At 34.2% G+C, this 13,675-nt stretch overlaps 1 protein-coding gene and 2 non-coding genes across 3 annotated transcripts; 1 reads left to right on the plus strand and 2 right to left on the minus strand.

Moving 5' to 3' along the window:
• Window positions 1-708: 708 nt before the first annotated feature.
• On the minus strand, window positions 709-8,417 carry LOC146906980 (GPI transamidase component PIG-S-like protein). The gene is made up of 13 exons (XM_085727578.1): window positions 7,971-8,417; window positions 7,492-7,857; window positions 6,844-6,919; window positions 6,670-6,759; window positions 6,214-6,287; window positions 5,359-5,443; window positions 5,164-5,253; window positions 4,716-4,846; window positions 2,690-2,771; window positions 2,554-2,601; window positions 1,984-2,056; window positions 1,771-1,874; window positions 709-1,243 (listed from the first exon to the last, which is right to left on the minus strand). Exons 1-13 carry the CDS (start codon window positions 8,396-8,398, stop codon window positions 1,124-1,126), a joined length of 1,767 nt encoding a protein of 588 aa, XP_085583704.1. The 5' UTR covers window positions 8,399-8,417; the 3' UTR covers window positions 709-1,123.
• Window positions 8,418-8,525: 108 nt separating this feature from the next.
• Window positions 8,526-8,598, plus strand: TRNAK-UUU (transfer RNA lysine (anticodon UUU)). Its single transcript has one exon. It is a non-coding gene; the product is annotated as a tRNA-Lys (tRNA).
• A 2,237-nt stretch (window positions 8,599-10,835) lies between these two features.
• On the minus strand, window positions 10,836-10,996 carry LOC146906982 (U1 spliceosomal RNA). The gene has a single exon (XR_015020787.1). It is a non-coding gene; the product is annotated as a U1 spliceosomal RNA (small nuclear RNA).
• Between the last annotated feature and the right edge of the window lie 2,679 nt (window positions 10,997-13,675).

Genomic DNA, 13,675 nt, shown 5'->3' on the forward strand with positions numbered 1-13,675 from the left:
CTAAATAATCTCAAGTGCATCCACAATCCATTCATCTATCATTCATCAAACACAACTTCATCAAACTCAAATATTTCAATCATCCATGATCCATACATTAAGTTTTGCGTATCTGAATATTATTCACTTGGTGAGCATGCTACAGAGATTCGGTTGTATGGAGCTGATCTCATTGAAGGAGATTGGATAAATATAGTAATTGCATTAGAGCATTTGGAATAATATAAAAAGTAAATACTGGAATTTAGAATATGTAGTTGTTCTTGTGCAATGTGTGTGTGGGCGAGTGTGTGTCCTAAAAAAGGACATATCCAATTTTGGTAAACTTATATATGAAGAACAGGTGAAGCTTGTAACAGTTATCAAAACAAAACCATAGTTTTTTTGTGAAGGATTGGTCTAAATTAAAGGGAAGGATCCAGATTTGGAAATCTTTGTGAGATATGGGAATGCCAAGGTTTAGATTAACAACTTTTTTGTCATTAGTAATTTGATATTTGGATGTTCAATTTGTTTAAAAAACTCAGGTGCAAGTTTGAATCAAGTTTAAATTAGGAAAGCCATTTTTGAACTTATATATTAATTTCACACCAATTGTCTTTTTTTCCCCTTTGAAAACTCTAAAGTGTAATTCTTTTAAATTGTTTACTGCTACTCTCCCGTAAAAGATATTCATTGTAACTCTATTTCTCTTCTTTTGACGATAAATTTAACAACAATTATAAACGGACACCTATAAATTTTATAAGTTTCATACACATGTTCAACACATCATTTTATCTCGATCTATATCTCTTTCTTGAACTCGTTAGAGCCATTCCTCTTCAATCTTTCCTCATTAGCATGCAAAGATGATCATCCACGGCACAATTGTTTCCAGATTTCCGTTAAAAAGTAACAATGGCACAACCACCTTTCAAGTGAAAGGGAAAAAAAAAAAACTATGTTACAACCAAGAGCCGCCGCATCAATGTCTTGTTGCACGTATACTAGTTGTCCCTAAGGACCGTGTCAGCACTACTGTCATTTTCAATAAAATTAGAAATGGCATTTGGGAGAGAAGACACTCACAAGACCTCGACTACCTGGAAACTAGCTTCAACCTGTCACTGTTGATCGACAATTAAGCTGCAGCTTTTGCTTTGCCCTTCCAAGCCAAGTACTTCCTATTTTCTTGCTTGTATCTTTTCCATTCTCTTATCGCAGCTAGAAGGATATGCATTGTAACTGGCAGAAAAAATGGCTGATAGCACAGAAGGAGAAAAGACATGAGAATCAGTAAACAACTTGTACCTTAAAAACTGTGCATCTCACGCAATTCTCATGAACCTAATATTGGTACAATTTCAGAGCTAGAGGAGCCGTAAGTCCATAAAAACAGAACTTACACGGTTGGCAAAAAAAAAGGATAAAAGCATTTAGATTTACATAACAAACAACGAAAGAATAAATACAAGGCTAAAAGGCAACATTCATCCAATTTTCCATCATGACATCTTTTATGGGCACCATGGCTCTTCCAATTCATTAATACTTAATAATAATAATAATATTCATTTCTCTCATACTAAAAAAATCTTATCAAAATAAATAGGAATTACGTTTTCATGGAAGAAATATGCATGATCTGCATTCAATAATTATGAATATCAAAATGTAATGGATAATCTGGTCAATATGAAGGTATCATCAAAAGATCACGTTATCCATCAATATAAGCAAGAATATATTTCTTGTATTTATGGCAGAGAGAAAAGTTAAAGGACGAACCGAATAGATAGCAAAACAATGCTCAAATGAATAGTAGCTGATGGACATAATTGAAGGATGAAAAAAGGCATCCTCCGCAAGAGATCTTGATTGCCTTGATGATACTGACAAGAAAAGATAAACATCATAAGTTGGCAATAGACAACAACCTCTAAATCTTCGTCGAGTTAATAACAAGCTTCAAATTAGCGATAAGTCTCAAAAAAGGCATACCAGCAGAAGCATCATACATTCCAACAGTTGCATTATTTTGAGCAGATTTTGCAGCCTCAAGTGAAAACTTCACCTGCTCGAAGGCAGCAAAATATTGAGGAAAGGAGAAGCGATTAGTATCGTTTACTAACTAAATATGAGGAGAGAAATTTTTTTATATCAATTAATCAGGAAGATGTAATTGTACACACCAAACGGAATTGTTATATTCATTCATACAACTGAAAATACAAGTGTGTTTATGACCCAAATTAGAAAATGAATATCATAAACTTGAATTCTTCATACCTAAAAGCAAGAGGAAAACATCTATCTCTAAAGAAAATTATTATGATGGACACCATATTCAATACTATTAGTAACATCCAATATAAGTGTTGGAAAGGGAAGCTTGAGAGCTTGAGGATTGAGAGAAAGTCTCGTAGAGGTGGAAAAGATATAGAAAAATAGATATTATTGAATGATTGATCACTAACCATATGCAACTAACTAATTCCTAACAAACTCTTAACTAAAATTCTTAACAATAAGTTCAATGACAAGAAATATCTAGTTGAAAAAAAAAATCACCTGTTTTCCAATTTCATCCATTATAATCATCCTTGGTAATGATTGTACCTGCAAGAAATAAGAGTTAAACAAACTTTTCCCCAACAATAAACATTTAAAACAGAATCAACTTAAACGACCCAGTCGATAAGCATACCAATCTAGAAAGAGATCCAAGCGTTGTGGCACATGAAAGGAGATTAAAGCAAAAATGCTTCCTTGACAAGACATCCAATTCCCTACACACAGTCAGCCCACAAGAATTATTTTTGAAGTGATTTTCTTCTTCAGCAAAACAAAATGAATAACCATCCCACAACGGTAACTTTAATGGATTCAACCCACCATGGTCTAAATGATTATGTTTCATGGAAAAATATATATGAAAATATTATCGACAGTTTTATACATTTGGCGTAAGAATATATATATTTCAAAAAACTATTCTTTCATTTTGGTGCAACAGTCAAAGAAATATATTTCAAGTAAAATTATACAACTAATTAAAGACGTGAAATTCATGAAGTTATCAAATAAGGGAAGTTATTTTCCAATTCTATATAATTTTCAAAGATAAAACATTTTATTGTTATGAAGAATATAGGAATTTTTTTTTTTAAATGTTGTTGGGATCAAATGAAACAATTTTCAATTAGGATCAATTGACACCATGGTGTCAAATTAAACAATATGACACCTTTGCTGAAAAAACAAAATAATATGACACCTACGATAATTCTGTACCACATAATTGTATTACAAAATTCACCGTTGGATTGAAAACTATTATCACATAGATCGTGTCAACAAAATTTGACATTAATTGGATACAATACGACATGTTAGCGACATACATAAAAACTAACGTGTTTGATAAAAGTTCATAAAACGTTAATTTTGATCTAACTCATTGGCTTATCAAATGATATTCGATTAATGTCAATTTTGTAGACATTGTCTATGTGATAATAGCTTTAAATCCAAAGGTGGATTTTGTAATACAATTATGTGGTACAAAAATTACGGAGGTGTCATTTATTAAGTTTGACACCATGGTGATATATATATATTGCACACAAAACAGCAGAAAATGTAGGTGTTACACAAAATAAAATCTTCTGCTAAAAAAAAGCCACTCTAAATTGCTTCCAACTTAGTAGTAATAAATATGTTGTCAATCCCAAATAGCTGCGGAGTTCACCCCAGAACTGGGATAACAAAATAATGTGGACAGGGATGGCCGCTAATTGAATATTTTAATTAATGCTATAAACACATTTTTTTGTAAAACTAACCAAATAATTCAAAGTTCATGAAATATTCATAATTAGCAATAAAAAAATCACAAGTCTACAACAAAGTATACATGTAAGTACCAACAAAAATCAAGGAAACAAACAAGTTGAAGCCTCTAAGACTTGAATTATAACTGTATCCGAATTGTTATATTTATATCTTATACATAAGAATTGTAAGAAAGATTTGTGATTATTGACGGGGTAGCTTCCCACTTTCCCTCGAGGCGGGGGAGTTATCTGTGTTCGGATTTAGAAGGAAAAAAAAAATCGAATTCTTTAACTAGGTCTTTAAAAATCCCTACATTAAATGTTATTGTATCTGTTTTTTCATGAAAGTTGGGATAAAAAGGCTTAAAACCGAGTTAAATGAAAAATATGCCACGTGACCCAACGGTGTCTCAACCTGTGTTTAAAAAATAATAATTGTACTAAAACCCTGAAACTGTAAAACAGACGTGCGGGTCTCGTATTCCGGTCTGATAATGTTCAACCAGCGCCGCACCTAGCTTCACAGTGGCGACAAGCTACTATTCCGTAACACATCGGAGTGATCCTGTTATCCTGTCCTGGTGCTACTATTGACAACCTAAGGTAGTAGTGGTAGTTGTAGCGTCCCAATCAAGCTTTGTATTCCATGACTCTTCCCCATGTGTTTCCAAAGTGGGTCTTAATCCTATTCTATTATTATTTAGGACTCATTCCATGTGGAATATAAAAAATATACTAACACTTACAAAAGCATTTGATTCCCCTTAAAGATATATATTTAGCAATAGAATCTGTGATATGTGAGTATAAAAATAATGGTAATTTAGCATTCCCATTATTGTGTAAACATATGACACCAGCATCATGATTTCAAAACTATAGGACTATTATTCATACCATTCTGTGAAACCTCTTTCGCTCCCTAGGAGAATGGATGTGCCAGACTCACCAACATAAAGGTCATCTGACTTTAGACCAAGAAGTTGCCGTAACTGCCCCATGAGAACTTCAAAAAGCTTCTGGAGATCCTGTTTCAGTATATGAATGCTACAGTGCTCAGCAAGAGAATTAATGACATCAACAATAGAGGGACAGTATGTATAACTGTAGAAATAAATGGCATAGAAATATTTATTTAAACTAAATTAAAGTAGCTTTTACAAGCAACTGAAATGAAATGCCTCCAAACAAAAGTATATCCATTATTTATTTAAAGTAAATCTATGTCCTAAGTGTATCATACATGGAACAAAAAAATCCAAAGTACTGATCCAACAATGAGAAGCAACTTTGTCAACAATAAGCCTACTAATAAACAGTGCCAATTAATGAGAAAAAGTAAAACCTGAGGAGAAATCATATGTCTGACTGGATCCTTACTTTCCAAATCCTTTATACAGCTTTGGGGGTTCCATACCACAACACCTCCCCACATCTGCAATAGTATAGAATAGGCTCTTCGTAAGTTAACTGCTTAGGCAATTCTATAACCAAAAAAAATAAAAATAAGTACAGAAGTTTTGAAGGTCAGAGAAATAACTGGAGATATAAAGCCATTAGTCTTAGAGATCTCTCCATTCGCAAGCTCTAGTTGGAGAGGACACTCCTTCGCAGATGGAATATATCTGACATAAGTATAACATAGTTAAAAGGTTGAAATCCAGCACTTCGTGAGAATCACAAAGATAGGTAAAATAACATACATAGAAATCATGCATCATCTGTTATATTACATAGTCAGACAAGAGAAGAAGAAGAAAAACACTTAGCAGCTGAGTTTATGCATCCCAAGAGCAAAATTTATTCTAGAAAAAACTCCTGCTACTACTGTTATCTTATCTCACAAACAAAACAGACTCCTAAAACTAGTCTTTAAGCAGTAGTCTTCCCAATGTGGGGATAGTGGCACAAGACAGACACAAACTACAAGTGGTGCAGTGATCACAATCAGCATGATCTCTGGATATCATAAGTATATAATCTGCAGCACCACTTCTTTGGAGTATGACATTCTCAGTGCACCTCATAAGCTCCATGTCCCTACTATAGGAACAGGTCTAACATCAGTATGGTTACTTGGTGCATGCCAGCATAATCAGAAATTTAGATGGACCCAAATTAGTTAAGCCTAGGGCAAGCACCAGACACAAATGGTGATGTAGGACGTGATTCTACAAAAGGACATGGAACCTATGAGGTACATTGGGTGAGTCATGCCATGACATACACAGGACCAGTGGTGCTGCAGTTTATATACCAACTTTATCCAGAGATCACACGGATTGTTAGTACTGCATAAGTTGTATGTCATAAAGCCGATGCTAAAAATATAAACTGAAACTAAGCTTTAAGATGTCAACAAGTAAATTAATTTAAGAGAGCTGAAGTAATATACACCACAAGTTGCAATACTTTTGACCTCCCACCAGCTGCAACTGAAGTATCTAAGTGCCACTCATTAGAATTCACCTGTTCAAGATTTAAACATTCAAGTCAATAAATATTAATAATAGTATCTCACTGTCTCCATTACAAGAGACGTCAAATGAAATATGACAAGGAAAGAAAAAGACAGTGCAGCAGATTTCACATATACAACAAAAAAGGACTCGCATAAATTGGACCAATGAAACAGAGACACATACATAACTCAGGATAAAGAAACTTCTAAACAATAAAAACATCATTTCTAATCTAGAAATCCTGCTAATATGTCAGATGATCTGGGTGGAAACTTGCACCAACTATCCAATTGATAAAAGTTTGCAACATCACAAGATAAGATACATGGCAATTCTATTCAAAATAACTGTAATTATAAATTAGTAAATGATAAAACAATAGAACATACAAAGAACGGAAGATCTTGAGTACTGAATACGTGGCTGCCATGCTCGTCATCCCAGGAAGAAAATGAAGACTTTGGTGTGTGGTACAAAACCTGACAATCAAATAAGAGCAATGAAATCACTTGAATCCAAAGCATACAATGAGTCTTGCAACTTCTACAATTAGGAGACTTCACCTGGCTTTCAACAGTGACATCGGCTATAGGATGCAAAGCCTCAATAACAGGTTTCAAGTCTATTTCACCAAAATCCCTACAATAAGATCATCATCCATCACACAGACTTCAAACTTACAAATTTCATAAAGATAACTAAGCTAACAACCAGACATGACACAGAAGCATTGCCAGCAGGGTTTAAAAAACAAATTATTATTAAGAGCCTGATAGGATTGGCTTAATTGTGCTTATCTACTGACATAAGCACCTATGAGACTGTCTATGTGATTGCTTGGAAGAGCTTATTTCCATAAGCTATCCAAAATAGCTTATGAAAACAGCTTATTTCTTACACAAAAACAGTGTGCTTTATTTTATCTTTTATCACAGAAATAGCCTATTTATCTAGACTTACATGATAAGCGCTTAATCAAGTTGTTTATCCAAACAAGGCTTAAGTGTCTATGAGACTAATTTCTACTATCACCCAACTATAAATTTGGCAAACTCGCACTAGTTCAAAAACATGTGCACTCTCTGCCTACCCCAATTTACAAATTACAATTACACAAAGCACATAAATTCCAAAAACAGCACCTTTTACAACCCAAAAATAGAAACAAAACAAACAATTCAACAAAACCAAATTTCACAATCCATACATACCAATCATAAACCCAATCCCTTGGGTCAGCATTAAGCAAACTAAAAGAAAGAACAATCCTCCCATCAGAACCAACCGGCATAAACTCACTCCGAATCGAACCATCTTCACTCCCACCATTCACAAACACCTTACCAAAAATCTCCGCCACACGCAAAACCGCTTCGTCCTCCGAAACCTTCCCAACAATCCACCCATGCCTGTACTTCCCAACCACAGCCTTCACCTCTTCCTCCCCATTTACCACCACAACACTATACACCTTCTCTTCTCCATACACATTCACCATATTCTTCACCAATTCATCCGCCTCTTCATCGTTTCGCCTCAATTTCCCGCCAAAATCAACAGCATTGACTTCATCAGACCTAACAACATTCAATTGTTTGTCACTAATTAATTAGAAAATTATAATTATCATAAATAATTTAACTTAATTAACCAATTAATGACAAATAACTATTTCGTGTATGAATTGTACCTTTCAACGACAGAGACAGAGTAATCCCCATTGCAACCACATTGCGAATCACCGCGTTTAAATTCAATCATTTTCATCCTAATTGCATCCCTTAGTTCATCATTAGAAACCCTAAAACTGAAACCGATGAAGATAGCACGAAATTTACACGGAAAGAGTAAGGGACTGGATTCGATTTTGGAGGAGAATGATTCAATGCGGTCGAATGGAAGAGGTGCACGGTAGATTTCGATGGATTTCCAGAGAAGAGGAAAACCTAGAATGAAAGAGATGAGAACTGTGAGTGTGATGAAAAGACGTTTAACGCCGGGTTTGGTTTTTCGCATGGTTTTGGAATCGAATTGTGAAGATGAATCGGTTATCGGAGTTTGGGGGTTTTCGTCGGTGGTTTTTGGTTCCGGTGGTGGTGAATCTGAGATTTCCGCCATGGAAGCGTGAAGTGATCGTGGTTCTGCAAATTCAGTGAGGTTTTTGAACAAAAGTGAACTGAAAAATATTTTTCAAATTAAAGAATACAATTGATATCTAATTTTACGATGAACAATAAAATACCGAGCCGTCTTAGCTCAGCTGGTAGAGCGCGTGGCTTTTAACCACGTGGTCGTGGGTTCGATTCCCACAGACGGCGATATTAAGGTTTTTAATTTTTTTTTTGTCTTAGGTTACGAGGTCTTTTTTAATTTTTGTCTTAGGTTTCGAGGTCTTTAAATACCTTCATTTTATTCTTCAAAAAAAAAATACCTTCATTTTCTTTTTTTTTGTTTGCTACCTTCATCTTTTTTTTGTGGTGGCCGGGGTTTGAATCCCGGACCTTGCATATATTATGCACCGTTCATACCAACTGAGTTAAGCTCACGAAGACAATTTGCTACCTTCATCTGTATCAAGGAATATAGGTTCAACACAATTAATTATGTGTGTTGGATACTGCAAACGTAGAAAAATTAGCAGAAAATGTTTTAATTTTTCTTTTATTTTAATTATCTCTCTTGTTTTTTATGAAAATAGTGAAGGCGCGGGCAAAAAAAAAAAAGTAAGTTTGTGATGCATGACGATAAAAATAAGGTTGAACACAAAGGTAAAATACGAAAACTACTATATTATTTCTTTTTATAAATGAGTTTTTTCCTCAACATGTTTTTACACCAACGGTGGTAATTCATTCAAATAAATAATTTTTTGATATTTAATATAGCGTACTCATAGAGCCTGACAAAACGAGCTAGCTTGTATGAGCAGTTCCGTTAACCCTAATTAATTGTAGGATTTGGCCCTTAAATATTGAGTTTGAATTTTTATAGTGTTTTTTAGTTGATTATTAAAGTAAAAAATAAAAGTAAAAATACAATGAATCAACACACAAACATAAAAGTATTAAAAAAAATATTTACTCGTTCGGTTACTTTTAATTTTATAGATCAAATATATAAATATTTATAACCATAACATATGTAATTTATTTAAAATTGTTTTCCTCCCCCTTTTAGTTTGCGATATTTGTACGAAAATATTTACAATCTATTTTTGTGCTAGACATTATTTAAATCTATTAGGAATATTATTTATAAGAAATTTTATAGCAGTAAATAGTACTCGAAAATATTTACAATCTTTTTTTGTGCTAGGCATTATTTAAATCTATCAAGAATATTATTTATAAGAAATTTTATAGAAGTATATAGTACTTTTTATAAATAAAAAAAATAAAAATATTATTACGGGCCGGCCCATTTAGCCTACGACCCGTGGAGGGCGGGGCTCAGGTAGTTTTTTTCAAGCCCATATTTCAACAGGGTTTTTTGACCTGGCCCAGTGAAGACTATTAAGGCCAACCCTAAACGAGACGTGTAGCACGTTTCAAAAGCTCTACATACAGTACCAATACGAGAACTAGGTACCGTATCTATACCTACAAATCATAGACTCTAACCAATTGTAAGGTACTAATTTATTTGTTCCATGAATAACATAACAGGTTTATAAGTAAATAATCTTATCAAGACTCCATGTATGTTTTGCATTTGAAATCATGGTTGAAAAATTGATACACTGATTAGGTTTAGTTTGTATGCAAAATGGCCAGTTTTTTGTATATGAATGAAAATTCAGATACTTCAACATCAAGCCAGTAACTAACAGGTACTTGATCTTGACAATTCACTGCAGATTTATGGTAGGAATGGTACTCCCCTAAATAAGGACTTAACAACTTTTGGTTTTTTTAAATATTTTGACAATCTTATACCAAAATGATGAACTAACTGAGAGAGGACAGAAAAATCTATGAACTTTTTTTATTGATACCTAGAATAATCTATAAACTTGGAGATACTCAATCCAAGGAATGATATGAAACCTATATATTCAACAACATAGAAAAGAGTACAAAATGAATATGAAAACTATATATTCAAAACAAGATAGAAAAAAGTGCAAAATGAACATAGTATATTACAAGTACCTTTGTTAATTCTTCATTGAAAGTATAGACCTAATCAATCCATGTAAAAAATAGCCAACAATTTGATCATGGGATTGAGAAAAAAGTAGAAAACATATCAAGCTTAGTATTTGAAAAATTTCACATTAAATATTGATGAGTTAAGTTGCAATTAAAACTTATTATTACTGTAAATAAGTAAACAAAAAAAATGACAATAGGTAGCAAAAACTTAATAATTACTAATAATAAAATAAAATAAAATATACATTATAATAACAAAAATTTGATAACTAAATTAAGGGTCACGCGAATGCAAGCCCAACAAATTATGATGAAGACTCCACCACTTGGGTAAACCTTAGAAGAGCACCCCTCCAATTAAGAGAACACCCTTATAAAAACAAAAATTTGATAACTAATTGAAAGGGGCCGCGCGAACGCAGGCCCCCACAGCAACAAATTATGATGTAGGCTCCACCACTTGGGTAGACCTTAGGAGAGCACCCCTCCGAAGTGCAATGGAGGTCACTTTCCTAGGCCATGGGCCTTCATGATCACCCATTGACCCCATCCAGGTAAGTAATTTGTTAAGATGCTAATCAGGTTTATTTTATACACTTGCTTCTGATGACATCATTTACAAATTAACGATGTGGGACTCAAACATGCACACACAGTCACACACTAGATTTCAAATTCACATAGCATGCATTGAAGATACTGATGATTAACACCTAGGAAGCATTAAAGATTCTGTCAAGTCTGAAATCTACCTCAGTTCAATTGCTTTACTAACAATTTATATTCATGTTATTGAAAATTTGGATATATATTTTCAGGTTGACAGTAATTGTTGTGACATTTATATGGAACTCAACCAAGACACAATACTATCTCTTCCTTAAGTTAATTCTGTGCTGATTTATTATATTTCAGATTCCTAAGAAGCATACTCTTATTTTTATTCACTAACTGGTGTATAAACCAATGGCACAAATATACATATTGCAAAATTATTAGGCTGGACGCCGTGACCGAGATTTGAACCCTAGCTCCTCCCTTGTGTGTGTGTGTGTGAGTTGCCAATGGCAATTGTCATTTCGTCTATCAAGCAAAAAAAAAAATATACATACAGTTTACTTGTTTTGATCTGGATTTAGAGATGGCAAATAGAATTCCAGAAAGGAGTATACATTTTTCACTATTGGACCTTGCTAAGGTAATGCTGCAAACTGAAAAGGAATTGGTGAAACCATTTAAATAAAGCAAAGGTTTGAGAATGAAGCTCTATTAATTTATCCAAATTTTGAACTTCTGAATAAGGGGACGTGACTACCTTAAGGAAAAAAGAAAATTCACGGTATTAGTTGCAGAACGTGTTGAAGAAGAAGAAAGAAAGGTTGGATTTCGGCACTATTAAAATATTAGAATTTGGCAACAAAGAGATGGCGTCTAATTCAAAATGATGAACTTCTTCTGACCAAATGTTCTAAAACGCGCTATTGGATGTAACCCGAGTTATGGCGGGGGAAGCATCGTAAATGTCCAAGAAGAGATCATTATTATTCATGTGGGTTTGTGGAGAGTGGGAGAGATGGTAATGGAATCTGAATTTGGGAGAACATGACTTGGCTGCCTTTCTAACTTGGCTACAAAGTGTAGTCCCTAGAACCAGTTAATTGTGAGACAGAATTAGTTTCGAGTTAATTGATGCAGATTTATGGTCGTGGAACTCTCGTCTAATTAATAATCTTTTCTACCCTTTTGAAGTGAAGCAAATTCTTTGGATTCCAATCTCTTCTAGTAATCCAAAGGACACATTTATGTGAGGAACTAACAAGAATGGTGTGTTTTTGGTAAAATCTATGTATAAGTTTTTGATGAATAGAAACGAGGCTATACAATCTAATCGGTCAAGCTCGGTTAATGAAAAAAAAAAAACTGGACTAAGCTTTGGAAGCTGAAAACCATTCCTCGACATAACACTTTATCTGACGAATTTTACAAGGAGATATCCCAATTGGATCTTCTTTCTTTAACAGAGGTGTTAACTGTGTTGGAACAAAGGTTCAGTTTTGTGTAAATTTGAGAGAATAGAGAAAGAGAGAAAAGAGAAGAGATTTCTATGAGGGAAAGTTAGTGTTGTATATTGCTTTTGAAATCTCTAATTGTTTGTTGCAGTGAGCATGTGAAAGACTATGCTATTTATACAACAATACTTGTTACACAAGTTACTTCATATGTAAGCTATCTCATAACAACTTCCTTAACTAACTTTCTCAACTAACTAAGATACTCTAACAAACTGAATTACACTTCTAACAAATTGTTCTCCTTTGTGTGTTGTAACAATTGATCATTTGTTTATGGAGTGTAATTCGGCGAGATCAGTCTGGTTCACATCCCTCTTGGTGTTGTGCTTCACCATGTGAACAAGAACTCTGGTGTTTTCTCGAACTGGCAGCATGACTTAATTCGATGAGGTTATCCAGCTGGTGTTGGCGATTTATTATGAAATTTGGCACGCGCATAGTAAAAGAAACTTTGAGGGGCAGAATATGTCTAACGCATCATCAAGGGCACGTTGAGCTCAATCCTTGATTGAGTTGTTGGAATATTTTATTATTTGATCCTGAAACAGTGCAGAAAATTTTAAAAACTCCTCTCTTTCGTCAGGTGGAGGAAGACCAACTTATATGGAGAGCAGAGAAAAATGAACATTACTCTGTGCTGAGTGCGTATCGTATATGCATGGAGGAGATAGCAGGTAATTCTCATCTTCATAGAGCAGAAAATTGGGACAGTATTTGGAGGATTAAGGTACCTCCGAAAGTGTAATTTGGAGAGTGTGTCGGAATTGTCTACCATCGCGAGCAAGATTGTTAGATAAAGGAGTTCATTGCCCGTCTTTGTGTGCTTTATGCGATGAGAGTTATGAGGATACGATACACATATTATTTGACTATCATAAAGCAAGGAATGTGTGTAGGGAGAGTTGTTTGTTGAGTAAAGTTGATTTGGCAATGCAGAACAACAACACAGCAGCTGAGATCATCTTCGCTTTACTGCAGGATCTGCCACAAGATCAAGCTCATATTTTTTGTATGATCTTGTGGAGCTTGTAGAAGAGTCGTAACATGCGTGTTTGGCAAAACATAACAGAAACTTGCCAAGTTGTTGTAGAGCGTGCGCGGCATCTGTTGTTTGGCTGGAGAATAGCAAATGGCAGCAAGCAGAGGTGTGGAATGACAAGAAATACAGC

The sequence above is a fragment of the Medicago sativa genome, chromosome 7, assembly GCF_051527215.1.
Source record: "Medicago sativa cultivar Bolivia chromosome 7, Bolivia_mono, whole genome shotgun sequence".
NCBI lineage: Eukaryota > Viridiplantae > Streptophyta > Magnoliopsida > Fabales > Fabaceae > Medicago > Medicago sativa.

Excerpts from the sequence above, each read along its gene's own strand:
- LOC146906980 (XM_085727578.1), bottom strand. The coding sequence starts at position 8,398 with ATGGCGGAAATCTCAGATTCACCACCACCGGAACCAAAAACCACCGAC. Across the intron at positions 6,288-6,669 it reads CTCAAGATCTTCCGTTCTTT|GTGAATTCTAATGAGTGGCA; the intron begins GTATGTTCTATT and ends AATCTTGAACAG. Across the intron at positions 5,254-5,358 it reads CTAATGGCTTTATATCTCCA|ATGTGGGGAGGTGTTGTGGT; the intron begins GTTATTTCTCTG and ends ATACTATTGCAG.